Source organism: Trachypithecus francoisi, unplaced genomic scaffold (assembly GCF_009764315.1).
Source record: "Trachypithecus francoisi isolate TF-2019V2 unplaced genomic scaffold, Tfra_2.0 Lachesis_group11, whole genome shotgun sequence".
Classification (NCBI taxonomy): domain Eukaryota; kingdom Metazoa; phylum Chordata; class Mammalia; order Primates; family Cercopithecidae; genus Trachypithecus; species Trachypithecus francoisi.
This window is the reverse complement of record NW_022681456.1, coordinates 93,929,573-93,957,357: the sequence shown is the minus strand read 5'-3', so window position 1 is coordinate 93,957,357 and position 27,785 is coordinate 93,929,573. Positions and strand designations below refer to the sequence as shown.

General features: G+C 36.9%; 1 protein-coding gene across 4 annotated transcripts in view; it reads left to right on the top strand.

Moving 5' to 3' along the window:
- CNTN1 (contactin 1) overlaps positions 1-27,785 on the top strand; it is a 409,365-nt gene that overhangs the window by 239,591 nt on the left and 141,989 nt on the right. For all 4 annotated transcript variants that reach the window (XM_033222420.1, XM_033222419.1, XM_033222422.1 and 1 more), the window contains exons 5-11: positions 5,513-5,685; positions 7,780-7,875; positions 15,062-15,268; positions 19,384-19,483; positions 19,620-19,801; positions 22,696-22,820; positions 23,488-23,605. In XM_033222420.1, coding sequence (XP_033078311.1) covers positions 5,513-5,685; positions 7,780-7,875; positions 15,062-15,268; positions 19,384-19,483; positions 19,620-19,801; positions 22,696-22,820; positions 23,488-23,605 — 1,001 coding nt within the window. The remainder of the gene's footprint in view (positions 1-5,512; positions 5,686-7,779; positions 7,876-15,061; positions 15,269-19,383; positions 19,484-19,619; positions 19,802-22,695; positions 22,821-23,487; positions 23,606-27,785) is intronic.

The following is a 27,785-nucleotide window of genomic DNA, read 5'->3' as shown; positions in this document are numbered from 1 at the left end:
GTTCCATATGAACTTTAAAGCCGTTTTTTCCAATTCTGTGAAGAAAGTCATTGGTAGCTTGATGGGGATGACATTGAATCTATAAATAACCTGGGCAGTATGGCCATTTTCACGATATTGATTCTTCCTATCCATGAGCATGGTATGTTCTTCCATTTGTTAGTGTCCTCTTTGATTTCACTGAGCAGCGGTTTGTAGTTCTCCTTGAAGAGGTCCTTTACATCCCTTGTAAGTTGGATTCCTAGGTATTTTATTCTCTTTGAATCAATTGTGAATGGAAGTTGATTCCTGATTTGGCTCTCTGCTTGTCTGTTACTGGTGTATAAGAATGCTTGTGATTTTTGCACATTAATTTTGTATCCTGAGACTTTGCTGAAGTTTCTTATCAGCTTAAGGAGATTTTGGGCTGAGACGATGGGGTTTTCTAAATATACAATCATGTCATCTGCAAACAGGGACAATTTGACTTCTTTTTTTCCTAACTTTCCTACCCTTGATTTCTTTCTCTTGCCTGATTGCCCTAGCCAGAACTTCCAACACTATGTTGAATAGGAGTGGTGAGAGAGGGCATCCCTGTCTTGTGCCAGTTTTCAAAGGGAATTTTTCCAGTTTTTGCCAATTCAGTATGATATTAGCTGTGGGTTTGTCATAAATAGCTCTTATTATTTTGAGGTACGTTCCATCAATACCGAATTTATTGAGCATTTTTAGCATGAAGGGCTGTTGAATTTTGTCAAAAGCCTTTTCTGCATCTATTGAGATAATCATGTGGTTTTTGTCTTTGGTTCTGTTATATGCTGGATTACGTTTATTGATTTGCGAATGTTGAACCAGCCTTGCATCCCAGGTATGAAGCCCACTTGATCATGGTGGATAAGCTTTTTGATGTGCTGCTGAATCGGTTTGCCAGTATTTTATTGAGGATTTTTGCATCGATGTTCATCAGGGATATTGGTCTAAAATTCTCTTTTTTTGTTGTGTCTCTGCCAGGCTTTGGTATCAGGATGATGTTGGCCTCATAAAATGAGTTAGGGAGGATTCCCTCTTTTTCTATTGATTGGAATAGTTTCAGAAGGAATGGTACCAGCTCCTCCTTGTACCTCTGGTAGAATTCAGCTGTGAATCCATCTGGTCCTGGACTTTTTTTGGTTGGTAGGTTATTACTTGTTGCCTCAATTTCAGAGCCTGCTATTGGTCTATTCAGGGATTCAACTTCTTCCTGGTTTAGTCTTGGGAGAGTGTAAGTGTCCAGGAAATTATCCATTTCTTCTAGATTTTCTAGTTGATTTGCGTAGAGGCATTTATAGTATTCTCTGATGGTTGTTTGTATTTCTGTGGGGTAGGTGGTGATATCCCCTTTATCATTTTTTATTGCATCTACTTGATTCCTTTCTCTTTTCTTCTTTATTAGTCTTGCCAGCGGTCTGTCAATTTTGTTGATCTTTTCAGAAAACGAACTCCTGGATTCATTGATTTTTTGGAGGGTTTTTTGTGTCTCTATCTCCTTCAGTTCTGCTCTGATCTTCGTTATTTCTTGCCTTCTGCTAGCTTTTGAATGTGTTTGCTCTTGCCTCTCTAGTTCTTTTAATTGTGATGTTAGAGTGTCCATTTTAGATCTTTCCTGCTTTCTCTTGTGGGCATTTAGTGCTATAAATTTCCCTCTACACACTGCTTTAAATGTGTCCCAGAGATTCTGGTATGTTGTATCTTTGTTCTCATTGGTTTCAAAGAACATCTTTATTTCTGCTTTCATTTCGTTATGTACCCAGTAGTCATTCAGGAGCAGGTTGTTCAGCTTCCATGTAGTTGAGCGGTTTTGATTGAGTTTCTTAGTCCTGAGTTCTAGTTTGATTGCACTGTGGTCTGACAGTTTGTTATAATTTCTGTTCTTTTCCATTTGCTGAGGAGTGCTTTACTTCCAACTATGTGGTCAATTTTGGAATAAGTGCGATGTGGTGCTGAGAAGAATGTATATTCTGTTGATTTGGGGTGGAGAGTTCTCTAGATGTCTATTAGGTCCACTTGGTGCAGAGTTGAGTTCAATTCCTGGATATCCTTGTTAACTTTCTGTCTCATTGATCTGTCTAATGTTGACAGTGGAGTGTTGAAGTCTCCCATTATTATTGTATGGGAGTCTAAGTCTCTTGTAAGTCTCTAAGGACTTGCTTTATGACTGGGTGCTCCTGTATTGGGTGCATATATATTTAGGAGAGTTAGCTCTTCCTGTTGAATTGATCCCTTTACCATTATGTAATGGCTTTCTTTGTCTCTTTTGAGCTTTGATGGTTTAAAGTCTGTTTTATCAGAGACTATGATTGCAACCCCTGCTTTTTTTGTTCTCCATTTGCTTGGTAGATCTTCCTCCATCCCTTTATTTTGAGCCTATGTATGTCTTTGCATGTGAGATGGGTCTCCTGAATACAGCAGACTGATGGGTCTTGACTCTTGATCCAGTTTGCCAGTCTGTGTTTTTTAATTGGAGCATTTAGTCCATTTACATTTAAGGTTAATATTGTTATGTGTGTGAACTTGATCCTGTCATTATGATAGTAACCAGTTATTTTGCTCGTTAGCTGATGCAGTTTCTTCCTAGCCTCGATGGTCTTTACATTTTGGCATGTTTTTGCAATGGCTGGTACCGGTTGTTCCTTTCCATGTTTAGGGCTTCCTTCAGGGTCTCTTGTAAGGCAGGCCTGGTGGTGACAAAATCTCTAAGCATTTGCTTATCTGTAAAGGATTTTATTTCTCTTTCACTGATGAAACTTAGTTTGTCTGGATATGAAATTCTGGGTTTAAAATTCTTTTCTTTAAGAACGTTGAATATTGGCCCCCACTCTCTTCTGGCTTGTAGAGTTTCTGCCGAGAGGTCTGCTGTTAGTCTGATGGGCTTCCCTTTGTGGGTAACCCGACCTTTCTCTCTGGCTGCCCTTAAGATTTTTTCCTTCATTTCAACTTTGGTGAATCTGGCAATTATGTGTCTTGGAGTTGTTCTTCTGGAGGAGTATCTTTGTGGCGTTCTCTGTATTTCCTGAATTTGAATGTTGGCCTGCCCTACTAGGTTGGGGAAGTTCTCCTGGATGATATCCTGAAGAGTGTTTTCCAACTTGGTTCCATTTTCCCCCTCACTTTCAGGCACCCCAATCAGATAGATTTGGTCTTTTTACATAATCCCATACTTCTTGCAGGCTTTGTTCATTTCTTTTTCTTCTTTTTTCTTTTGGTTTCTCTTCTCGCTTCATTTCATTCATTTGATCCTCAATCGCTGATACTCTTTCTTTCAGTTGATTGAGTCGGTTACTGAAGCTTGTGCATTTGTCACGTATTTCTTGTGTCATGGTTTTCATCTCTGTCATTTCGTTTATGACCTTCTCTGCATTAATTAGTCTAGCTGTCAATTCTTCCACTCTTTTTTCAAGATTTTTAGTTTATTTGCGCTGGGTACGTAATTCCTCCTTTAGCTCTGAGAAGTTTGATGGACTGAAGCCTTCTTCTCTCATCTCGTCAAAGTCATTCTCTGACCAGCTTTGATCCGTTGCTGGTGATGGGCTGCGCTCCTTTGCAGGGGAGATGCGCTCTTATTTTTTGAATTTCCAGTTTTTCTGCCCTGCTTTTCCCCATCTTTGTGGTTTTATCTGTCTCTGATCTTTGATGATGGTGACGTACTGATGGGGTTTTGGTATAGGTGTCCTTCCTGTTTGATAGTTTTCCTTCTGACAGTCAGGACCCTCAGCTATAGGTCTGTTGGAGATTGCTTGAGGTCCACTCCCGACCCTGTTTGCCTGGGTATCAGCAGCAGAGGTTGCAGAAGATAGAATATTGCTGAACAGCGAGTGTACCTGTCTGATTCTTACTTTGGAAGCTTCCTCTCAGGGTGTACTCCACCCTTTGAGGTGTGGGGTGTCAGACTGCCCCTAGTGGGGGATGTCTCCCAGCTAGGCTACTCAGGGGTCAGGGTCCCCCCTGAGCAGGCAGTCTGTCCGTTCTCAGATCTCAACCTCCGCGTTGGGAGATCCACGGCTCTCCCCAAAGCTGTCAGACAGAGTCGTTCGCATCTGCACAGGCCCCCGCTGTTTCCCCTGTTGGTCTTCAGCTGTGCTCTCTCCCCAGAGGTGGAGTCTACAGAGACAGGCAGGCTTCCTTGAGCTGCTGTGTGCTCCACCGAGTTGGAGCTTCCCAGCGGCTTTGTTTACCTACTTAAGCCTCAGCAATGGTGGGCGCCCCTCCCCCAGCCTCGCTGCTGCCTTGAGGATAGATCGCAGCAGACTGCTGTGTTAGCAATGAGGGAGGCTCCGTGGACGTGGGACCCTCCCGGCCAGGTGTGGGATATATTCTCCTGGTGTGCCTGTTTGCTTAAAGTGCAGTATTGGGGTGGGAGTTACCCGATTTTCCAGGTGTTGTGTGTCTCAGTCCCCTGGCTAGGAAAAGGGATTCCCTTCCCCCTTGCGCTTCCAGGTGAGGTGATGCCTCGCCCTGCTTCAGCTCTCGCTGGTCAGGCTGCAGCAGCTGACCAGCACCGATTTTCCGGCACTCCCTAGTGAGATGACCCCAGTACCTCAGTTGAAAATGCAGAAATCACCGGTCGTCTGTGTCACTCGCGCTGGGAGTTGGAGACTGGAGCTGTTCCTATTCGGCCATCTTGCTCCGCCCCCCGAGAACTATTTTTTACATGCATTCTTTTCATCATCACATCAGAAAGTTAGATCCCTGTTTCCAGTCTATTTATCAGAAAGTTAGATCCCTGTTTCCAGTCTATTTATAGTACTATCCCTATCAGTTAATGCTCTGATTATCTGCAGCATGTCTTACATTGTTATGATATTGTGTAGTTGGTGAGAAAAAGAATTGCTTACCTTTTTTGCTTTATTAAAAGTAATCTTTGAGTAATGAGAAAAGACATAAGTGACCACTAACTCTAGGCTAAGGAAAATCCAGTTTTACTTGTATATTTGTGGCTCAGAATAAATTTTCAAAAACCCTGCTGACTTTTATCATTTTCAAATTGTGTGACTGACCTCTAGTGATCAGAATATGTCACTTATTGAGCAGAACCCAATGTCAATTAGTATGTTTTATTGAAAAATTACTTTGAAATTTAGAGTCAGATATTGATATTTTATATTTATTCCTGGTAGAACAATGCTTTTAATATTTTAGACAGTATATCTGCATATGTATGAATCTAACTGGTGCATAGATGGCTACCAATTACATCCCAAGAAATCAATTTATGGAGAAAAACTCAACAAAATATTTGTCACTTGAGATACCTCACAAAAAAAAGACAAAATACGTCACATACTTTGAGGTTTACCTGTCTGTACCTGAGCTAAATTACACATTATGGTCCTAGAGACTCAGAATTATAGAGTAGAAAGAAATACCACCTGAATCATATTCTTAATTGTCTGACTTCACATGGAGTCATACCCAAATTATTTTAGAACTGTGTTAGCTCCGTAGAGTTTCTAGGTCTCATGACCTGTAATATAACCTTTGTGTCTTTTTCTCATAGATGGAGAATGAATAATGGGGACGTTGATCTCACAAGTGATCGATACAGTATGGTAGGAGGAAACCTTGTTATCAACAACCCTGATAAACAGAAAGATGCTGGAATCTACTACTGTTTAGCATCCAATAGCTACGGGATGGTCAGAAGCACTGAAGCAACCCTGAGCTTTGGATGTAAGTAAACTGTAACTTTTTAAAAAGGGCAAGCGTGTTTAGGTGAGTTCAGCAAGAAGAACCATCAAGAAAGGATAGTGAGAGGAAGGTATCATAGATGAGGTAGATCTTACAAGATAAGTGGGCCTTAATTGTGTGATGGAGAAAACAAAGCACCACAAGGCATACTATGAATGCACTTGAAACAATGAAAGATGATGTTGTCAAATAAAGGAAGGCCGGGGTCTGAGGATCCTGAATGACTCTCTAAAAATTAGCATCAGGATGAGCACGGTGGCTCATGCCTGTAATCCCAGCACTTTGGGAGGCCAAGGCTGGTGAATCACGAGGTCAGGAGATCGAGACCATCCTGGCCAACATGGTGAAACCCTGTCCCTACTTAAACTACAAAAATTAGCTGGGTGTTGTGGCACGTGCCTGTAATCCCAGCTACTCGGGAGTCTGAGGCAGGAGAATTGCTTGAACCCGGGAGGTGGAGGTTGCAATGAGCCAAGATTGTGACACTGCATTCCATCCTGGTGACAGAGCAAGAATCTGTCTCAAAAAAAAAAAAAAAGAAAAGAAAAATAAATGTGGAAGCGTCAAGTCATGTATTATCAAAGGGGCTTTCCGGGGAAGAAAATGTCACATATTGCAACATAATGGCTGTGACTCTTCAAAGATCAACCCAACATGACAATATGTTATTCCCTAGTATTTGATTTCTCATAGTAGGAATAAATGTAATTATATTTTAGTTAATTTATATTAAATTTAAATTACATGAAACATTTAATTAGGACTAATAATGAAAAACTGTGCTAAGCTAAAAATTAGAGGTTGTTTTGAAAGAAAGGTTTACATTGGGAGATGAGTTGGACCAGGTGATCTCCAGTATGATTTAAATCAGCACTTAAATCTTTTGCAAAATGAATTATAGGATGAAAACAATGTTTTAAGAAGTCCTTCATGGTAGGGTTTATCAGGAGGGAATGAGAGAGGTCCAGGAAGAGAAGTATGGTTAAATTAGTGTGGTGAGAGTGAAAATGTAAATAACATAGATATAAAGGAAGGAATTAACAGGTTGCACAAAAGGAAAGAAGACTGTAAATTTTGTTTCCCAAGGAATATCTAGTCAAAGGGCAAAAACATTCTGTTCTCATTAATAATGGAATGGGAGCAAGAAAAACCAATTTCAAGGATGGCAGGAAGCATTTAAATGGTTGCTTCACATGCAGAGGTTATTGTGATATTGAGTTATCCAAGTTGAAATGTCAAGTAAGCTATTGAAGATAGGGATGGCATTCAAATAAGACACCAGGCCTAGAGAAGTAGATTTGAAAAATCCTCTGCAAAAAAGTAACACTTGGAATAGATGGATTTTCAGAGGTATACAATTTATACTGAGAAAAGTAACAATTCGATGTTATGATTTGGGTGCTGATCACAGGTAAGGAACAGGAAGAGAGGCAGAAAAAAAATTAGAATGAGTGTCAGTAAAACAAATGAAGAACTGGAAGAAGAATATCAAGGAATCAAGCGAAATGTAAGTTCCAAATACACAGAAAAGAGTAAAGAAAATTAAAACTGAAGCAAACCCAGAATTTGAGAAGGAGCAAGAGATTGGTCACGTTCATGTTCCCTAAATAGGGTCCTGCCTTTCACCCTTATTCCTTCCTAATATCCAAGTCCTCCCTCAGGAAGGGAAATACCTTTCAAATGAGTCCATTCCTCTTAAGTCATTCTTTCTTTCTTACTTTCTTTGGTAGATCCTGGATTTGTCTGATTTCATTATAGTTCCAGATACTCTGACTGAGAGTCTCCCTAAGTCTGAAACAAAAGTCTTTAGGATATTTGTGATTTTCAGGGTGATCAGAGTTGTTATGCAGGCTGCTCCCAATATCCGTAGACTTTGAGCTCATCACAGAACTTTTTAATAGTGTATACAAATCTCAGCAATGTAAGAACAAGGAGCTGACTTTACTAGGCTTCGCCAAACCACTGAGAAGTGCTGTATCTCAAGAATGAGTTATTCGCTGAAAGGTAAAATTGATGAATGTCTCTGTTTCTATCGATGAGAGAGTGAATGTTTCCCTTTTTTTCTTTTGTAATTAGATCTTGATCCTTTCCCACCTGAGGAACGTCCTGAGGTCAGAGTAAAAGAAGGGAAAGGAATGGTCCTTCTCTGTGACCCTCCATATCATTTTCCAGGTAAACTTAATTCCTCTCTGACTATTAGCATCTATGAAACAAAATGGACAAGTTTCCATTGTCTTAATAATAATGCTACATTATTGATAATCATGGCTTATTATTAATTAAATGAGACTGAATATTTACATACCTTGTAATGTGTCACTAATTGTTACGGACACTTCCTTTCTCAGCTCATTAGTCACCTGGCTCTAGTCCCAAGGATCTCTAATCATTTCAGTTTATAAACTTATGTATGTTGTATTATGCCATCATTAAAGTTCCTATTCCACAGGGAAATTCTGTTAGATTTTCTAGAAAATATTCCTGAAATAGAATAGTACCAAGAAAGGATGTATAATCAATCATTTTCTTAATAAGTTAGTATCTATAAAATACTGTGAACTCTATGTAATTAAACACTAGAAAGGGATAAAGACATAATAAATTATTAATCTCTTTAGAAATGCCAATCAGCAAGAATAATCATCTACTTTATAAATGGGGCTTAATTAAGTGTCATCTGTTACGAAATTCAACTTTGAATGTATGTTTTCTGTACTTCTATATGGCTAAGACAAAATTCACCAAAGTGCTAATTAAAAGATTTCTTCATATACTTTCACCAATTTTCATTTATTTATCAAATATCCCTTTGAAACAATATATAAATACCTCTTTTCACAATTTAAAAATCATGTTTCTATTCTTATAGTTCTAATATTATGCCATTAATTTGACTTTAAACACCTCCGTGGAGACTGAAACCTAACAGGCTTTTAGAATACATGCAGGATTTTGTGTGGAATACATCAATCTGATGTGTGTGTATGTACATATACACACACATATATTTCACACAAAATTATACATTATGTATTCCATGTGAAATTGTGTGTATGTGTGTGTATGTATATATGTGTGTGTGTTTATATATTATATATATATATAGTTGTGGTTATTTACATATCAAATATTGGTGATTTCCTCCATAATAGGAGAAAGATGATTGCTTGATAGATATGGAGGGACATATAAAATTCAAAATTTTGTAACACCCTTTCAATGAGTAAAGCCTTTTTCTTAAGAAACGATTGAAACTATATATATATAAGAAACTATATATATAGTTTTAAATATATATATTTAAATATATATATATATTTAAAAACCTACCATTTTCATAGCGTTTCCCACAAAGTAATGACCAAAAGTATACAGTGACTACATTTGATCATATTTAATACTGGATGGACTTCACTCCATCACTCACGGACTCAGAAAATCTCTTATGAGTATTTATTATACAGCAGGCACAATGTAATCCACAGAAATGCCTAGTGGAGCAAAACAGGAAAAGCTACCAGCCTTCAGAGGTCTTCCACTGGGAGAGTTAGACCTTAATAAGATAAATGGTTAAAAGACATGGCATGTTAGATATTGAAAATAGGGATATATATATATATATGATGCAGGGAAGTAGAGAGAGTAAGTATTGAGGGGATGACTGAACTCAGGAGGTGCATCACTAGAAGGAAAGTTGGAATAAACACCTGAAGGAAGTAAAGGAGCTAACAATATGAGTATCTGAGAGAAGAGCCTGCCAGGCAGATACTGAGGTCAGACTATGGAAAAACAAGGAAGCCAGGGTGGCTGTCATAGAGTGAATAAGGCAGAGGGTAGTAATAAATGAAATAAAAGAGGTACAAGAGCTGCATTATGGAGGACCTTATGATCCTTTTTAATAGCAATTATTAAAACTTTGGCTTTTACTTTGAATGCGATTTACATTTCAGGGCTTTGATCAGAGGAGACACATGACGTGACTTAAGTTATAGAAAGGTGACTCTGGTTACTGTTTTAAGAAAGGACCTGGGGAGGGAAAAGGTGGAAACAGGAGATCGGTTTGGAGGTATTGCAATAATTTAGGTAGCATATGATGGGCCAAAATGGTGGCAGTGAAGGTGGGAAGATAAATCCAGGCATATTCTAGATAAATAGAATATATTAAATTCTATATAGAAATATAGGTATATTTTGGTTAAATTCTACATATCTTTTGAAGGAGAAGCCAAGAGGACTTGCTTGTGGATTTTATGTGGTATATAAGATAAATATAAAAGTTGAGGGTGGCATAAAAGTTTTTGCCAAGAGTTCCTGAAAGAATGAAGTTGCCATTACTTCAGCTGAAGGAATAGGTGTGGACATGTTAAACGTGAAGCGTCTGTTAAGCTTCCAAATGGAAATCAAGGTGGCAGTTCTATATGTGTGTAGATTTCAGGGGTGATGTCTAAGCTTGGAATATAAATTTGTGATTCATCATTCTATAAGTTGTTTTCAAAACCATGGGACTGCAATGTGATTACCTAGGGAATTAGAATAGATAGAAAGCAAGAAGCAGGGGTCCAAGGAACAGGCTCTGATATTTTTCTAAGGTAAGTCCTGCTTTCAGTTTTTGCTGCCTCTTAGCCATGGTGCTGAGTGTAGAATTTCATTGGCCAGAGCAAGGTTGGCAGAAGCTTAAAACCATTAAGCCAAAAGAGTCCATTACTTCCTTATCTCAATAAAGATAAATATGTTTACATTGAAAACAAAAACAAAAATAAAGTTGGTTCAAGAGTCCAAGAGACATAATTCACAGAATAAATCTGAGTAGTTCATCAGTTATACCACCTTCAACCGATATAAAAATAGACATTTGCTTCAAAACCATGCGTGTATGTATATGTGTATGTATACTATTTTACTATCTCTGTGCTATAAATCTCCTTCCTTTTTAAAGAAGGTAAATTAAAGTTTTATGTTTTGTGACTTAGAACTTGGGTTGACGGTGCAAAGGAATCTGTCTTTGGGTTCTGAACCTCTAAGAATGTTATATACACAATTATTTAGAGTTGTCAAACCCTATTGATTCTATTTGGTGATCTGAGATTCAGTCCTTATTATGTCAAGTAAACTTAGGCATGTCTACATCTTAATTTTCTTATTTAAAATGTATATGAAAATGATAAAATGGATATGTAGTTTCTTTTGTTGTTGTTGTTTTTTGAGACGGAGTCTCACTCTGTCACTCAGGCTGGAGTGCAGTGGCACAATCTTGGCTCACTACAAACTCCGCCTCCTGGGTCCAAGTGATTCTCCTGCCTCAGCCTCCCGAGTGGCTGGGATTACAGGTGCACACCACCACACCCAGCTAATTTTTGTAGTTTCAGTAGAAACAGGGTTTCACCATGTTGGTCAGGCTGGTCTCGAACTCCTGACCTCGCAATCTGCCTGCTTCTGCCTCCGAAAGTGCTGGGACTACAGGCGTGAGCCACCGTGCCCTGCCAAAGATATATAATTTCAATAGATTATTATTAAAGTAAATAAAAAATATTTTAGTACAGTTGATGTTTTGTATCTGTTATTATTTAGTATATCTCACTACACTAAAGATTTTTAGTTCAGGATTATAGAGATGTTGCCTTCCTCATTTATGTGCAGGCAAAAAGTCCAAAAGGAAACATCTCAACTTTTGCAATCTATTTTTTTCTGTATTTGGATGGTCTGCAGCTCCTTGCAAGGGGGGAAACTCTCATTTGGACCACTTTACTTATTTATCAAGAGTGATCATAAATGTGCATTTCAGTACAAATGTTCACTCAATTTTATAACATTTGATATACAGCTAATTTCCTCGTATGTGGCACAGAGTAAGTGCTCAATATAATATCTGAGAGAGTGAGAAAATGAAAGAAAGAGCAAATAGATTTGTTCATTAAATTAAGTGTAGGGGTTAAGTTTCCTGAAAACATAAACTTACCTGTTTGATTTTATATTGCAATAAATAATTCATAAATGTGCAAGACTTTTTAAACTCACAGACTCTCAAAAATGAAAACATAATGCTTCCTTTCCAACTAATTTACTGTCAATATCATGATCAAAAAGCAACTTACTCCATTTCACAAAATATAAATCATATCTTTGTATATAGCAAGAGAGAAATAAAGGGAAAAAAAAAGTCTGTCATTTTAAGGGTAAGTATTATTGACAAAATAAGAGATACCTCATAATAGAGACATTATGAAATTTAAAATGGATAAGAAAATAAGAGTACTGTTCAGAATAACAACTCCTGGAATATTGAATATAATCTTGAAAGAATCTTAATAGACTGAATAGATCATTACAAAAATAGACAGGAATGAGAGACCAGGGTAAGCAACACATTAGCTCACATCAAAACTTCCTTTCCAAACATATTTAATGTATAGTTTATTGTGTTAAAGTACTGATCAGAAGCTACAGTGATTTTGGTGTAGGCGAATTCCATTCTGTTCAAGCTAATTTTCTAAAAGGCAAGAAAATCTTCTAAAAAGTTTTCAAGTTATTTCTCCATGGTTTGAACTAAAGAAGTTCAAATGTATTTCAAGCAGATACATATAGCATTTTGCAAGATTACATAAGTGGTGTAGTTCAAAGTAATACAATGATATTAGCCAAATGCATTGTAATTGGACAAAATGAATTTCTCCTGTAATATATGTGCTCTAGATTTCTGGGGTAAAAGCAAGAAGTTTCCTATATCTACCAGTAAAAGCAACATTTCTTAAGCATATGCTGACATTTACTGAAAAAATAATGTTATAGTAATTTGTTGTTTAATCCAGTCTATAATCTGAGGAAAACAGATGGCTTTTGCAAAGATGGTTGATTTTATCATCTGCATGGGGCTAGGAAAGACACAAAGAAGATGGTCTGTTGAGTCCTTGAAAAAACTACATCAGGGCCTAGCTCGATTGAAAAAATCATGTCTCATCCATAAGTTGGAGAGTCAGGGTGGCTATTGCTCCAGTCTTGGTACAGCTAATTTTGGTGATGGTGGGTGGGGAAGGAGGTGAGAACATCAGTTCTGCCTCCCTTTTGCTGTATGACCTCTGGCAAGTCACTTCACCCTATTAGGCCTTGGATCCCCCATTTAAAAATGGCAAGAACCCTTCCTACCTTTGTTGTAATGAATGCTGACAGATTCTAACAAATTGCAATTATAGTTTTGTCCAAGTGAATGGCTTTAAAAATAAGTAAGATTTGTTAAATAAATTTAGATTAATTACATTGCAAGTCCCACAAATGCAAAGGCCACATCCATCTTGTTTAGCAGCACTTGGAAGGTACTCAGGTTTTGCAAAATAAATAAATTAGAGAATCTACATAGGACATTCAGTCAGTCAGACCAATTGTTCTATAGTCCAAGACTTATGTTCATACAACATCACGACAATAACTTCTCTGAGTTAGCATTTATCCCTTGTAAGGATCAAATACCATCACTTCTTTCATTCCTTTTCACACATCTTTGATGAGTGGTGGGCCGGAAACTGTCTTACATTTTAGAGAAACTGAGTAATAGAGTGACTGATAAAAGTCATACTGAGAATTAAATTCAGGTCTCTGTATTCACATAACCACTGAGGATTCAGATTACTCTAAAGACATTTTGTGGGAAGTATCTTTCATACTTCCTATAGTTACAAAAGTCCCTTCTCTGTAAGGAAATACTTTCTTGACATTTTTGGCTTTGGTGGTGGGGTGGGGGAGGGAGGATTTAATTTTTCACAGAAATCCCTACAAAATTTGGACTTACATTTCAACTGAGAATAGGAAATATTATTTCAGAATCAGAAAAGATCAGTCTTCTTTTAAATGTACTATACATATCAGCTTGAAAGACTACTTGATACTCCTTTCTGAATGTGATACTTCTTTACTTATCCCAGGAGCCCTCATTTAAGACATTTAAGCAGCTCCCTAAATATTTTCCTATCCTAATTATCCTGTGACCCTAAATCAGCAAAAAGAAAAAAATTAAAAGAATTCAATTATTCACAGATATAAGTGCCTAGAAATATATGTTAACCATAATTCTGAGTTAGAGGCTAATTATAGTAGTCTAATTTTCTGCCTCTTTTTAACTGTATTCTGTTTCTTCAATAATAAACATATGCTGCTGCTTCTATAATTTAAAAAAATCAATGTTGAAAACCAAAATAATATAATCATATTCACCGTCTTTCTTGATGTTGTATTTTGCTGGAGAAAATTACATAGCTAAGCTAAATATAATGCCCAGGTTATTATTCTCAATTATGTGAAGCTTATATAATGTGCATCTCTTAGTTTTTCATAGTCATTGTGCTTTCACACTCTCTTTGAAAGCTTTGCTAGCCACGTTGAGTTCCCCAAAGCAAAATAGCCGTTTGTCTTGATTATTCATTTTTAAAAGAAGCCTGAGTGCTGCGAGTTCTTGGTTTTTCACCATTTTACACCTAAAATCCTATTTAGTCTGACCTAGAGAGATTCCCACTTACATTCTTCTCAGTAGAAACTGTCTTTATGTGATCAAGATGTTTTGAAGGGAATCATTATTTTTTGACCTAAAGGTGTGCATTTCCCATTGTCTCTTCTTGTGTCTTTGTTGAATGACTCCTGGCGAGTCATTCATCAAAACAGAGAGGAAGGAAGGAATAGAAAACTATAGGAAATTCAGCAAATTAAGGAGGAAATTCAGTTTTCCATTTAACTAGTTAGTGTGTTCAGCCAAAGGAATTTCATGTGGGTAAGAGTTACCATATGATATGTCTCCTAATATTTAATTAAACCAGTACCATACTTTTCCCTGTTTCTGTAGTTTTCTCTTTTTAATGTGACCACAATAGGTTATGTAAGCTCATTTCTAACTCTATAATTTAAAATAGGAGTACACACACACACACACATACAAAATAACAGATAAAGTGATAATATGGTAAGTAATCTTAATTTTATTTATAAAATACAGTATGGCAGATTAATCATGGCTTTGGAGTTATTAGACGTGGATTCAAAATACCATTTCTTCATAATAGTCATGAAATTCTAAGCGAGTTATGTAACCTCTTCAAGTTTCACTTAGCCCATCAACGAAATGAAAGCAAGAACGTTAATAGTTTATAAAATAATAGAAATATAGATAAATAGATGTAATTGCTTAGTGTAATGCTTATACTCATGTAAAATATAGTACATATTTTAAAGTGTGCACTGTTTGTCTTGGCTTTCTCCTAACATTTGCTCTTCAATAGCCTCTGTTAGATTAAGTGATAGCTTGTTACTAGCCTCTATTAAATTATGTAACAGCTTTGGGAGAAGCACTTCATATTTAGAAGAAAATAATTTCTTCTAGATGATCTTAGCTACCGCTGGCTTCTAAATGAATTTCCTGTATTTATCACAATGGATAAACGACGATTTGTGTCTCAGACAAATGGCAATCTCTACATTGCAAATGTTGAGGCTTCTGACAAAGGCAATTATTCCTGCTTTGTTTCCAGTCCTTCTATTACAAAGAGCGTGTTCAGCAAATTCATCCCACTCATTCCAATACCTGAACGTAAGTATTTTATTTGTTATACTCTGTTTTCGCAAGGTTGTCTACATATGGTATACTTACCGTAATGAAAAGAATATCCAGTGAGGACTAGCTGGCTTTTCAGGAAGGAGAATATAGAAGGGGATGCACGTTGAAGGGGCCAAAGGCTTGGTCCTAAGCTTTTTGCGTTGAGAAGATTCAGTTAATAAAATTGCTGTAAGAAGGTTGTGTTCGGATGAGTTGCCTCTAGCTCGGGAAATACACAGGGGACTGATACTTTAGTCAAGTTCTAGTGTATTGGTTACAGTGGAAATCGCTGGCATCTACTTCTTGTTTCGCGGCCATTCCTACTTCTTAGTAAGCTCGTGAAGAAATCAAATGATTTGTAGATCAAAACAAACAATAGTAACTGTAGATTTTTTTTAAGTCATTTTGATTATTTTGGTATTTTTAAGAAACTATTTACATGATACAAATAAGTACAAAAATGGTCTTTTGTAATCTACATAATCAGCGTATGGTGCTACCCTGGTAGTACCAGGGCGGATGACCACTGACAATCTGATTGGCTTTTTCCTGAGCTCCAATTGAACTACTTCCACTTTAAAATGCACTGCTGGGCCGGGCGCGGTGGCTCAAGCCTGTAATCCCAGCACTTTGGGAGGCCGAGACGGGTGGATCACGAGGTCAGGAGATCGAGACCATCCTGGCTAACACGGTGAAACCCCGTCTCTACTAAAAAATACAAAAAAAAAAAAAAAAAAAAAAAACTAGCAGCGCGAGGTGGCGGGCGCCTGTAGTCCCAGCTACTCGGGAGGCTGAGGCAGGAGAATGGCGTAAACCCGGGAGGCGGAGCTTGTAGTGAGCTGAGATCCGGCCACTGCACTCCAGCCTGGGCGACAGAGGGAGACTCCGTCTCAAAAAAAAATAAAAATAAAAAAAAATAAAAAAAATAAAATGCACTGCTGCTTAAGAGAATCAAATCACAGTATACTTGCTTACTTTACATTATTTCTATTCAAGTCCTTCTGCTACATTAATATCAGCAAATTCAAGCTCATGAGAGCATACCAGCTTCAGATTAACAGATTTAGGTCTGGTTCCTGCCTTTACCCCTAAGTACAGTGTGATGATGGGAAAAATGCCATAATACCATTGAGGTTCCATTTTTATTTTTCTCTGCAAGACAACACTCACATAATTGGTATTCAAAAAATATTGTTGACTTTCTGGCTCATTTTTCTTTTCTGGGTTTTAAGAGATAATCTCACCCCCTACTTCATAGACTGAAAAGAAGCCATCATGTAAAAATTCTCTTGATTTTCTTTCTACTCTTCCCCAGAAATACACTTGCAGTTCAGCACTTCTATTTATTTTCTGACGTTTTGTCTCAGTAGCAGAAATATTTCTCCCCCTGCTCAAGCTAAGTTCTCCAGTTGTTCTGGTACACATTCCATTTGTTTCGATTAGAAACTTCACTACATCACTTATTTTCTCCTTTCCTGAATCTTCAGTTTCTACTCTACCTCATTCTCTCTGCATATTCTCTTGTATTCAATGCAATTTTGAATTATTATGAATTCCTATTTGCTAAATCCAAAGGACACTTTGCAGTCCTTTTTCTGTTCGAGCTTTGACACTGCCTCTTCTGCCTTTCATGAAGTTTTCTTGCTTCACCTAATTTCCTGAACTCTTCATCTCCCTTCTGCCTCTCTGACAAATTTCATAGAATATTCTTCACAAAATATTCTTCTTTCTTATATTTTCCTCCAATCTTTCCTAGATATTCTCACCCACCTATACATTTTCAACAGTATACCTTTGCAGGAGACTTCAAGTTCACAGCTCTGAAATTTTTCTTGTGTTTAGATCTTAATTCCTCCTGTATCCTGGACTTGTCCCCCCAAAAAGCTCTCGAAGATGTTAAGCTCAAAATGTCACAAATACACATTATTTTTCCCCAAAACCTTTTCCTTTTCTTTAGCTTATTTAGCAACACAATTTTATTTCTACTAACTCAAGGTAGCATGATTTATTATCAAATCCCAATTTCCACTGATCTTCGATACAGCTAACCCAGTGGTTCTTAATTAGTATGTAAGCACCTGGAGAGTTTTGGGAATAATGCAGGACCCAGACGTACTGATTCATCAGGCATGGAATGTGACCCAGGAATTCACAAGTTGAACCAGTATCCTAGGTGATTCTGATGATTGAGCCTTTAATCTACACCTTGAGAAACACTGATCCAAGGAGCCGTCCTGCTGATTCTGCCTCTAAAATACAGTTTATATTTACTATTTCCTTTCTGTTTTCACTGTAACTATGTCCTAGTGTTGGCCCTCACCTGTTTTGCCTGAAGTGTTGAAACAGCGTTTTATGGACCTCTGAGATTGTCTTCTATATATATTTCTCCTCTCCATGCTCCATTCTTTAAAAATGCCAATAAGGTCTTCGACTTAAACCAAAGATACAATCCATATTACTTCTCTTACCAAGTCCCAGTGGTAGTTAACTGATATGATTTGGCTGTGTCCTCACCTAAATCTCACCTCGAATTGTAATAGTCTTCACTTGTCAAGGGCAGGGCCAGGTGGAGATAATTGAATCATGGGGGGCTGTTCCCCCATACTGTTCTTGTAGTAGTGAATAAGTCTCATGAGATCTGATGGTTGTATAAAGGGGAGTTCCCCCTGCACATGCTGTCTCTTGCCCACTGCCATGTAAGATTTCCCGTTGCTCTTCCTTAATCTTCCACCACGATTGTGAGATCTCCTGTTATGCGGAACTGTGAGTCAATTAAACCTCTTTCCTTTATATATTACCTAGTCTCAGATATGTCTTTATTAGCAGAGTGAGAACAGACTAATACATTACCTATTGAGAAAATTCATCTCAAAATCTTTCTATCATTTTTTCAGTCCTTCTAGGTTGTGGGTTCCAGCTCATATACTTCAGCATCATTTGAGTTCCTAGACCTTTTAAAATTCCTTGCACACTCCTGGAGCTTTGTCATAATATGCTGTTTGCTCAACCTGAACTGGTCAAATTTAAATGCCATATTTGCCTCAGAGTCCTATAGCCCTTACCTACTTCTAACTACCCTCCTCATCAGTCACTCAGAGTACCCATTTTGGTTTGGCTTATATATCATTATTTGTTTATTTGTCTCTTTAGCATTTTACAGTGTGAGGTATACGCTCAATTTGTGATCCTAAATAATGCCTTTCACCTTTCTGAACCTGATTTTCTCTGTAAGCCTGAAGGATTAACACATCTTTCAGGACTGATATGCTAAATAAGTGTTTATTTTGAAGAGTGCTGTGTTGTCTGAGTAAATGTTTTCCTTCTTTCCCTCTCTCCTTCTCTCTTCAATTTGTTTCCCTTTGCCTTTATCTCTGGGCATTTCTTCTTTTCTCCTTAGTTTCTTGCCTTGCATCTTTCTTTTCTACTCTCTTCTCCTTCTCTTTCCTTCTCCTTCATTTTCTTTCTCTATCTTCCTGAGTTCCATGCAGCAGTGATCACAATGTTTGCCACATATCTGTTGCTCACTGAAGACAGGAATTTTTTTTTTTTTTTTTTTTTTTTTTGAGACGGAGTCTCACTCTGTCACCCAGGCTGGAGTGCAGTGGCCAGATCTCAGCTCACTGCAAGCTCTGCCTCCTGGGTTTATGCCATTCTCCTGCCTCAGCCTCCTGAGTAGCTGGGACTACAGGCGCCGGCCACCTTGCCTGGCTAGTTTTTTTGTATTTTTTAATAGAGACGGGGTTTCACCATGTTAGCCAGGATGGTCTCGATCTCCTGACCTTGTGATCCGTCCGTCTCAGCCTCCCAAAGTGCTGGGATTACAGGCTTGAGCTACCACGCCCGGTCAAGACAGGAATTTTTTTAGTAAATTGAGTCACATTGGTTATGCAGCTGTCAGAATGAGCCAATATTCATGAAAATGCTGAGAAATTATACTATATTCATACTGTGCATAAACAAACAAGTCTATCCATTATGATATGACCAGTACCTGTACAGAGAAAAGCTTCCATATTGAAGCAGCTCTAATCCTACAGAATTACCATGTTTAAGAATAACTATTATTGTGCCTAATAATTAGTGAACATTTGTGTTTCTCTTAATATTAGGAACAACAAAACCATATCCTGCTGATATTGTAGTTCAGTTCAAGGATGTATATGCACTGATGGGCCAAAATGTGACCTTAGAATGTTTTGCACTTGGAAAGTAAGTATACTGACACTTTCATTAATATATATAGAAATAGTACCATTTTAGGAAATAAATAATTGTTTAGCTATAAACATAAAGTAATTGTCTTTTAAGTGTGTGAATCTTTAGCACTGGTATCTTCTGTTTAAAGTCCTGTTCCGGATATCCGATGGCGGAAGGTTCTAGAACCAATGCCAAGCACTGCTGAGATTAGCACCTCTGGGGCTGTTCTTAAGATCTTCAATATTCAGCTAGAAGATGAAGGCATCTATGAATGTGAGGCTGAGAACATTAGAGGAAAGGATAAACATCAAGCAAGAATTTATGTTCAAGGTAGATATATTATTTTAATTTTGTATAAATTTCATCAATATCTTATTTAGAACCATTTCCATACTTGAAAAACTACTATATAATGATTAATAGTTTTAACAACAGTGATGTATGTTACATCATGAAGAAAGATAAAATATTTCTCATATGTCTAATGAAGTCACAACTATGAGTTATAGAAGTTATGAACTTATTACTAATTGAACCGTAGGTAATAGCAATGGATCAATAGAATGGTTATTGGTAATTTTCAGAATATACACTCAATATAGTTTGTTTACTCATTTTATCACTGTCTTTTTTCAGTATCTTTTTATTTACAGAAGAAGCTATATGTTATGACTTAGTATAAGTCAGTGGTTTGCAAACTTAAGCATGCATCAACATCACATGGAGGGCTTGTTAAAACACAGATTGCTGGGCCAAACTCTCAAAAGTTTTAATTCAGAGGTCTGTTAAGGGTTCATGAATTGTATTTTTAACAAATTCCCAAAGGATGCTGCTATTATTGGTCCTGAAGCCACACTTTGAGAACCACTGGTCTAAGGAATTTTTTTTTTTTTTTTTTTTGACAAAATTATCTTGGCACAAACCTTTCATTTTCACACATTAAAATAAACTTACATTTGGGAAGAGAGTTTTTTTTCAGGCCACATTGGAAACTTTCCAGACTGAAACTATAATGTTCCACAACATGAACCTTGCAGGTCACAACTAAAGAAACATGGAGGGCTTCCACAGGATTATTCATTTTTAACTCTGGCTACTGTCCCATTTCACTTTCTCTTGTCTCTCCCAAAAAGGAATAAAAAATTTGACAGATTCACCCATACTCTCTAAAAGTGTTGTCTCCATCTCCAGTTTTTCTTCTCTCTTAAACGCACTCCAATATGATTTGCATCTCTACCTCTCCACAGAAACCTTTATTTTCATGATCACAGACTTCCATATCGCTAAAGCTAACGATCAGTTCTCAGTTGTACTTTGTTTGATCTAACAGCAGTGGTTGTCACAGTTGGTCCCTCCCTTCTTCATGATTCATTTTCTGTGCTTCATGTCTGCAACCCACTTTGTTATTCATTTCTTTGTATCATCTTTCATTCTTCATTGCCTTTCAACTCCATACCTTTCTAACATTGGCGTGATCAGGGTTCCATCTGTGAACCCCATCTCCATTTCAGTCACTCCCTTTATGATCTCATTCGTGATCATGGCTTTAGACACACTCTATACCCTGAATGCTCTAACCCAAACATTTACCCTGAACTTCAGACTTGTGTATCCAATACCACAGTAATGTTAATATGATAAATATCAAATGTGCATGAAATGGCCTCCTGAAAGGAAGAAAATTCTAGGTAAGATCCTTTAAACTTTTGAAATGAATCCACCACTTTCTACTAGGTTTCTAAAGCTTATAGACCTGTTTTTATTCAACATATTAAGAAAACTACACTGCAGGTTCTCAACAGAGTAGTATTTTGAACTAATATCTAAAGCCTTAGAAGAACCAAGGTGACAGAGCACGTATTTATAGCAGGTAATTTAAGATAAATATTATTTATTTTTTACTAATGCAGCATACTAAGTATTATCTTTAGGTCTGATCACATCACTGGAAGGTTACATAATTAAGCCATATATAGAATGTGTCAATTCAGTTCAATTATTCATTACATGATGTAATAGCAAATGTCTGTGTTCATGTGAGGCCAAGACAGGAAGGGTGCTGATATTCCTGTATTATGTATTGCTAAGATTGTATACAAAATAAAACATCTCTCAATTAACATGAACATATCCACCAATATTTTAAAAAATCTCCCTATGTTACAGACAAATGTAATGATGAGTGAAAACATGTACTAAATGAAATTATGCTGTAAAATATATAGGTGTACATATGTCTACATGTATAATGTATACATTATAATGTATATTGTTGATGGTATTTGGTGACATAAAAATGACAAAAAAACTAGTTTTCAAATTTCTAGTATTTTATTACTCGTTAAATGCTTTTTATAAGATGCATATATTGCTTTTGCCATAAAACTAACACAAGTTCCCAGTTTCAAAGAAAATTAAATATTATTCTCCACTCAGGATTCTTTCCTCCTACTTCCTTTTTATTTTATATTAATTTATTTATCTGCATTTATTTGGACTAGATAACTGAAATAATCAAAAAGACTGTCAAATTGTTTACTTACTTGTTCTCTAGAAATATTTTTTCTTTGGAAAAATTTTAGCATTTTCTCATTTTTATGGATGTTTCTTTAGGTATAAAGTAGATCAGATTAAAGAATGAGACTGAGTTCAATTTTACTAATGCATGGATTTCACCAATCATAGCTACTGTATATAGTTTCTAATATGGAAAGAGTATATTTAGGTGTCCAAGTCATTTTTCTAGCACCACAGTAAGATGTTACAGTGGCCACTACCTGAAAGTTCCATCAAAATGAAGATACTGTATACCTGAGGTAGTGGGGAAAAAATCTGAGTCTTTAAACAAAATGTTAAGAGATGGTGTCATATTGAATTGAGATGCAATTCTTTAAAACCTCAATTGTCATTTTTACAGACTTGAAAGGTTTATATTATGAGCAGAAAAAGTCAATTATTTTAGTACTAATTATAACTCAACTTTTCAACAAAACATGACTTACAAATGGAAAAATAATGAGTTATAGTTACCTCCTGCTGTAATAACACAGGATTTGCATAGGCTAAACCTATGAAAAGACAAGGCCTATTACTGAATTCAGGATACCTACACTATCTGATATATTCTGCAGAATTAGTTTAACTAAATGTAATATTTATACTCTGGAGATTATGATGGATCTTGAGACTTTGATTTACCATTTATAATGTTCCTTACTTTTTAGCTTTCCCTGAGTGGGTAGAACATATCAATGACACAGAGGTGGACATAGGCAGTGACCTCTACTGGCCTTGTGTGGCCACAGGGAAGCCCATCCCTACAATCCGATGGTTGAAAAATGGATATGCGGTATGTATGTTCAAGTGCTTTGCTGTTCCTGAGTCCCTGTTCAAGCAGTGTTTCAGGGTGGTCCTGGGATACATTTAGCAGGAGAGACAATAGAGAAAGGGTACTTGGGCCCTGAAATATAAAAGCTTCTGAAAAAAGACAAACAAAAACTGAACATAAAGTATCTTCTTTCAGTTTAAACAACTTTCTGTAATCTTACTCTACCTTCTTTCTCTCTCTTTCCTTATTTTTTCCTTTGTTCCACTTTTCCACCCTCTTCCTACTCATCCATCTCCAATACCTGATATTGTCCTCTTTTTCTTGCCACTATTTTCCTGTACCCCACAGAGACAGAGGTAAGAGTGAAGCTCTAAGTCCTACCTTTGGCCCTGGGGACAAGTAGCAGCAGTGGGATTCTTCTCTACCTTCCCACTGTAATCTCCCAGCTGGTCCAAGAGGGGAAAAGGTGGACTCTCAGCTCTGTAGGATGAATAGAACAAGAGCCTTTGGGCATGGTAAGTGGGTTTTCCTTTCCCATGCCATGAAAATCCCACTTAGTTCATTTTAGGTAACAGTGGGGGCAGATGAACATAATGTATCTAAATTAAAAAACAACCAAGCCCAGACCTAAGTGAAAGTATTCCTATTAAAGTCCATTGAGAATATGTTTCAATTTTATTCTTTTCAGTATCATAAAGGGGAATTAAGACTGTATGATGTGACTTTTGAAAATGCCGGAATGTATCAGTGCATAGCTGAAAACACATATGGAGCCATTTATGCAAATGCTGAGTTGAAGATCCTGGGTCAGTATCATTTCTAATTTCTGTAAAACATTCATCAAGAAAGTGACATAGTAAAAAAGATGTCGGAGTATCCATAGATCACATTTGATTTCACATTACATTCTTTTATTTGCAATGTTAAAAACTTTTAACATGCATTTGGGAACGAAATGATACGGTTTTTCCTTTCGTTGAAGAACATGTAAGTAGGGAGAAAGTAACGCTTTAAACTTTTTCTTATGCTAGTTGAATTTCCAACTACATACAAATTCCTATTTCATGAAATTGCATCATTTTATTTTTAGCTAAGAAGCTGAATTCTATAATAAATTTGAAGGAACATGGAATATAATTGTTTTTAGCATTTTTTAATGATAAAGCACAATTTACACATGTCAATTTTGATAAGTCTTATCCTCTCATATGCCTGGAGAGCTGAACACTGCCTGAACAATCACATAACATTGAAGACTGATGTTAAAACACTGCATGTGATCAGCATCAGATGGGTGTTTGGCACTTTGTGGGCATTGTCAGTCCCTGGGTCTCATACACTACAGTTGCTATTCAAAACCTTTAGGACATTCTGCTGGTCCCTCACTGCACCCTGACTCTGGCTTTTATATTGTATTCTTGTGCTCCATGAAAATTGAAATCTTTTTGCATGAAGTATTTCAACTTCCCATCCATCACTCAAAGCTACCTCTTTACTACGTTGTCTTTTCAATACTTTTTATCTAGAGAAGAAAGTGTCTCTCCTAAGCAAACATGAAACAATTATTTTACCTCTTTGCACTATATTCATTCCTTTTCACTTTCCCTGATACTTGATATCAGCAACTATTCATTCTCATGTGTGTGTGTGTGTATGTGTCTGGCTGTGTGTATGTATGTAAGTATGTGTGTGTGTGTGTGAACATATATCCACCAGCTGCCTCTCTTAGTCATACAGGATTTCTAGTTCTGTATGATGCTTAAGCTTTCTTATCTCTTGTCTTTGGTGATTCTGAGCTGTCAAACCTCACAGATCATTTCTTCTCTATCTCCTTCATTGTCACCTTTTTCACCCTCTCCTCTGCCTGGCTAGAAATCTTGCTCTATCCTAGCATTCCATCCCTCTGATCCATTTCATTTCCTTTTCTGTATTCTATATTATTATTCCTGGATTTTTATTTTTATTTTAAAAATATCTAGTTAAATTTTTATTCATTTCCTATTACCTACCAGAGATCTCTTTACTTTTATCTCTGGCCCACATAATTATCCTCAGCTTCAATCTCAATATAAATAATTCCTAGTAGCAATGTTCATTTGGATAACCCCACAGATAATCCAAGCTTAGCATGTCTGCAGCTGAATTCATTATTAATGTCTCCCACCCACACTCACATCTTCTCTTCCTCAAAGATTCTTTGTTCTAAAGAATGGCAGAGTCTACCACATCACTTCCCCATCCAGTACATCCACTAATCTCCAATTTACACCAGAAATATCTCCCATTATGACTATTTTATTTATATTCATTACAACTACTTTACAAAAGTCTATTTTATTGAGACAGAGTCTCCCCTATTACCCAAGTGCAGTGGTGTGATCTCAGTTTACTGCAGTTTCTGCCTCCTGTGCTCAAGCCATCCTCCCACCGCAACCTCCCAAGTAGCTGAGACAACAGGCACAGTCCACCACACTCAGCTAAGTTTTGTATTTTTTTATAGAGATGGAGTTTCACCATGTTGTTCAGGCTGGTCCAGAACTCCTGAGTTCAAGCAGTCTGCCCACTTTGGCCTCCCAAAAAGTGTTGGAATTTACAGGCATGAGCCACTGTGCCCGGCCCTAAAGTCTTACTGTATTATGTCCTTTTCATGTTATTTGAAAGAGTTGTCACTAAGTCAAGTCATATTGTAAGTAGTGAATTCAGGAAGTCAGGCTTTTTCTTCTAGCATTAGTTACTGAAAAGATAAAGCAATGACTCAATGCGGCCACTTCTATTCTTGCTGCACCTAAAGAAAACTCTTCAGAACATTGGTATCACTACAAACTGATTGACACTAAAAGAAAATGATAGGAAATGAGAGTTATAATAAAGAATTAAAGAAAACTATTCTCAATAAGTTAAAGCCATCTTAATTTTAACATTCCCAGCCACTTATTAATGCTGAGGATCATACTCTATTTCTTCCTCCCTACGGCCTAAATGTTCTGGTAATATATTTACTGTAGTTACTTGGGTATCAAGCAAGCACAAGCTCAGATATCTTTGGTACAAAGGAATAGAAAATCACTGTGACTCTTAGAGAGGAAGTCAGTTTGAATTCTGTCCCAAATGTAAATTTTATTTTCTGTTAAAGTTCATATCTTCATTTGTTTCAAAAGAGAAGTATAAAACACCTCAGCTTAGACTGAAAGATGTCTATATATTTAGTCTAGAATTGTCAAATCATTTAATGGCTATTAATATAATTAGCAAACTGAGCAATTTGATCCTCCCCAGATCAATAGCTCTGGACATGTTTAAATTTGTCTCAATCTATTCTATTCTTGTTTTTTATACTCTTATGAACAGTACTTCTCCCTTCCTCTCTTTTCTTGGGTTAGTTAATTCATGTGTTCATCCAGAAAATATTTATTGAGCACTTACTCTACACCAGATGCTATTCCTTTAATAGGCTCATATACCGCAATAAAGAATCAAAGAGATAAGAAATGCATCGTGCCATCTTCTTAGTTGAGAGGAAGAATATCCCCTTATTTTTGCCATTTCCAAAATATATATAGGAATACAGTCTAGATCCTGTTGTTAGAAATTCAAATATTAGATAAATCTGAAGTCATTTAAAGGACCACACCAAATCAACTATTTCACTGAAATCTAAACTGATTCAAGGAAAATCCTTATTTTTAGATGAATTTTGGTTTTTAAAATATAATCCTATTAGATTTTCTTTCATGTTTTAGAAGCAATATGTCACGTCACACAAAATGTTTATTGAGCCTACACAAAATACTCAGTACTGTGTTAGGTGTACAACATAGGTTGGTTGCTTACTAATTTATTTATTGCCAATTATCATAATTCAGACTAGTGAAACAATGGAATAGAATGAATCTTTGCCACAAAAAAATGTCTTCTTCATCAGCAGCAGTGGCCATACCTAGGAGCACATTAGAAGTGCAGAATCCCAGGCTCACCCCAGACCTGCTGAATGGACACTTTAAAAAGATCCCCAGGTGATTTTAATACAAAGATAAATTTGAGAATGACCAGACCAGAGGATGAAGAGTCAAAACCCAGATGAAGATATGCTTAGGCCTAGAAAAGCCTCCAGAAAGTACACAGTTACAGATGATTGTAATGTGTTGAAATATATGGATGAAATCTCTCTGGAGTCTGCCAAGGGAAGAGGAGAGTGAGCAGTGGATTAAATGTGGGGACCTTGAGGAAAGTCAGAGCATACCATCAAGGGAGTAACATTTAAAAAACTCTATATTCTGTTGTGATAATTATTGTTCTGTACTTGGAGGTAAGGATGAACTACAAATGATCATGTACTCCTTAATTAGTTTATTAGAACCATTATTTCCATAGCTGTTTATAGATAGATCCTGAAAGCAGGGCTCCAGTTATTTTGGTATTTTGCAGAGTGTTTGCATACAGGTGATGCTCAGTAATTGTATAAAGAAGGAGAGACTGCATTGTTTAATCAGAAGCACATGCTTTGGAAACAGAAGGACCTAGTTTCAAATGTGACTCCCACTTGTTACTACCTGTGGCACCTTTGCTAAATTAGATAATCCTAATAGATTTCACTTTTCTCATTTATAAACTGGGTATAGTTCAGTCAACATGTGGTTTAGAGGACTGATTAGGACCATATGTCAGTGTGTATAATGCTGGTCAATTTTCTTCAGCCTTTCACTTTCCTTTCCTTGTGGAATTGAGTCAAAGGAACGGAATTCAGTGTTAATTTTAAGGTAAGTGTGTATAAAACATTTTATTGAAATTAAAGTTATTTATTTATTGAGACAGGGTCTCATGGTGTTTCCCAGGCTGGAGTGCAGTGGTGCGATCACGGCTCACAGGAGCTTTGACCTTCTAGGTTCAGGTGATCCTCCACCTCAGCCTCCTTGATAGCTGGGACTGCAGGCATGCACCAACATTCCCAGCTAATTTTGGGTATTTTAGGTAGAGATGGAGTTTCAC